At 37.2% G+C, this 2,880-nt stretch overlaps 1 protein-coding gene across 1 annotated transcript; it reads right to left on the bottom strand.

Annotated features, from left to right (window-relative positions):
- Positions 1–837: 837 nt before the first annotated feature.
- LOC141714573 (omega-hydroxypalmitate O-feruloyl transferase-like) lies at positions 838–2,645 on the bottom strand. The gene is made up of 2 exons (XM_074518089.1): positions 2,193–2,645; positions 838–1,695 (listed from the first exon to the last, which is right to left on the bottom strand). Exons 1-2 carry the CDS (start codon positions 2,643–2,645, stop codon positions 838–840), a joined length of 1,311 nt encoding a protein of 436 aa, XP_074374190.1.
- Between the last annotated feature and the right edge of the window lie 235 nt (positions 2,646–2,880).

Below are 2,880 nucleotides of genomic sequence, written 5' to 3'. Positions count from 1 at the left end.
CATATTAGTAACACTTTAAAAGTCGTAATATTTTTTTAAAATTATTAATATATTATCCTGATGAAATAAAAAAATATAATAATAACTAAATATATAAGTACAAAATACTTAAAAAATATAAAAATTTAAGGAATAAAATTTTTGTATTAAAATTTTATAAAGTAAAGAATAATTATTGATTTCAAAGTTTTTATAAAAAATAGTTAAAATCATCCCGAGAAGTTGGTTAAATTTTTTTAGATTTTAGCTATCAGCATCATTAAAATGAATTATTTTTACATAATATCGATAATATTTATATATAATAATTTTTACATAATTTTAGTTAAGATTTTTACCAATTGAACATAGCTCTAATAGGTAATACTCTCCGGTCTCGATATAAATAACAAGACCCATCGCGTTTCATATTAGCCCCGGCGCATGATTTACTGAGAAAAAACTTTTATAATTTTGGTTTGTTTTATAATTTTGGTTTGTGTTGATTGACTTCTATCCTTTTTAATAGTGATGAAACCCGTATTCATATCAATTACACCAATTAAAATGTTTCAAATTTATAAATTTTAATATTTAACATAAATTTATAAATTTTAATATTTAGCATGTGCCATGTGCACACAGATAAGCCCTTTATAATATATATTTAATATTATCAAATATACTTACTTTAAAATTCACTCTTTAGTGGCCAAGATTAAAGTTTTCTATTATTTGTTAAAATCCGTGCCGGTCAAAACAGCATACCGGTCAAAATAGCTTAGACAAAGTGGGACGGGGTTATACATTAAAATTTAGGATCAGTGACCAGTGACCACCTGCACATTTAGTAATATTCTAAATGTGCATCAACTCTTGGAATGACTTCATGGCACTGACTGGCAAGCCAAGAAGAACTGTAATTCCCGTTCTAGACTTGCCAGCACCTGAAAACAAAATTGCAGCTTCTTTTTCCGGTAAGGTTACGCAACCAGACTGCGTCGGTTCTCCCCACCCGAAATCCATCTCCTTGAACGCGAGCCTGGTCCATGAACAAACTAGTAGAGTAGTGGAACTCGGAAACTTTTCTCTAGTTACCTCTAGGTAATCGATTTTCGACCTAATAAACTCGTCATCAACCGTTTTAATAGTGTCTTGCACAAGTTGCACTGCGTAAGATAATGGCTTCTCGATCAAATCCCCTGCATTACATAGGCAACTTGTTAACACGATTACGTTCCCAAAGTAATTCTTTGGTAACGGTGGATTTTTCAATTTGGATCGTCCATCGACGACTATTAAAAGTTTGGCTCGTTGGTCCTGTTTCGTGTCATAGGCTTTGCATTTTGCACGCCAGATCAAGGCCGTGAGGGCGACGAATGTGGTGCAGTTGGTGATGCTTCCGTCTTGCATTATGATTTTCTTTAGCCTGGCCAGCTTTTTCTGATCAAACTCGAATAATTTGTAGACTAGTTCGCCTTGTGAGGATTGTGTGGAGATGCAATCTGATTCCAACAACTTGTCGTGAGGGTAGCTGATGATCGGAGGCTTTCTTGCGCTCAGAGCTGATCTGTCGAGGTATGGTAATGTCGTCGGAGATACGCCTCTTGCTATTTCACTCCATGAGTTAACGAACTGCATTGCTGATATTCCGTCGGCCATGCAATGATTCAGTGCCATTCCTATTACAAATCCTCCGCACTTGAACCTTGTTACCTAAACAATATGCTGAAAATGTTAGGAGTACAAAATTGGTTTCCAAATGTCACGTGACAGATTCTAATTTGTTGTAACAACATTAACTAGTAGGGCTGTAATTCGGGTCGGATGAGCCGAGTTCGATCCGGGCGTAATTCGAGCCGAGCCGAGCCGACTCGTTTAACTAAATGAGCCTAAACCTTTGCCCGAACTCGACTCGTTTAATTTCATGAATTGAGTTGAGCTGGATCGTTTAGTTAAACGAGCCGATTTTAACGAGTCGGGCGAGCCGGCTCAAATAATTAAACGAGCCAAAACCTCTTCTTGAACTGGGCTCGTTTAACTAAACGAGCCGAGTCGAGCCCACATAAACGAGTTCGAGCCGGGCAAGCTCGCGAGCCACCCGACTCGAATTACAGCCCGATTAACTAGAAATAGACCTCGTGCAAGACGAGTCTATTTTGTACATGTAGCGCTACTCTATATGCATAAAAACGTACTAGTAAAAGTAGTACCTGTGCAGTTAGTAAAGGCATCTCTAGCATGTTCTTAGCATCCGGATCCAAATAAACAAGTTTCGATAAAACAAAAGTATCAGGAATCGTAATATCTCCCAACACATCAAGATCACAATCCGCCACAGCTTCCACAAATGGCACACCTCTGTTTGTGCAGTTCACTACAAGCTTCCCCTCACTACTAATAGTTAAGTTTCCTGCAAGCGGGTAAAAATGAACCAAAACTTTCGCCAAAGCTTCCCTAATAACACGTCCAACGCCTTCTGTGCCCTTCTTATCATCATCTGGTAGCTTATAACAAAACACTGTTCGAACCATTGGAGAAAAGTACCGATCAAGATTCGACAAGTGAAGTTCTTGAACTGTACTTGTCTTAGTTTCCGCCTGAATGGTTATGGTTTCTGACCTTGTAATCACAAAACCACCATCGATATCGCATACTTCTCCCATCGATTGAAGACCTGCAGTGTCTAGAGTTGTGGATATATGCCATATTCTATATAGTAGAATTTAACTCTGCATTCTCCGTCAAGCTGTTTATAAATAAATTAAACAATCAGTTAGTCCAAGAAACTTCTGGGGCTTAGTAAGACAATGCAAATCCAAATGCTGATACTCAGTGTATTAAAAAAAACCAGTAAAATTCTGCAAATCGTTGTTTTGCAGTTTAAACACAAGTATCTAG

The sequence above is a fragment of the Apium graveolens genome, chromosome 1, assembly GCF_009905375.1.
Source record: "Apium graveolens cultivar Ventura chromosome 1, ASM990537v1, whole genome shotgun sequence".
In the NCBI taxonomy this organism is placed as follows: Eukaryota; Viridiplantae; Streptophyta; class Magnoliopsida; order Apiales; family Apiaceae; genus Apium; species Apium graveolens.
This window is presented reverse-complemented; position numbering and strand designations above follow the sequence as displayed.

Coding starts and splice junctions, on each gene's coding strand:
- LOC141714573 (XM_074518089.1), bottom strand. CDS start 2,645: ATGGGAGAAGTATGCGATATCGATGGTGGTTTTGTGATTACAAGGTCA. Junction 1,696..2,192: donor TGCCTTTACTAACTGCACAG/GTACTACTTTTA, acceptor CATATTGTTTAG/GTAACAAGGTTCAAGTGCGG.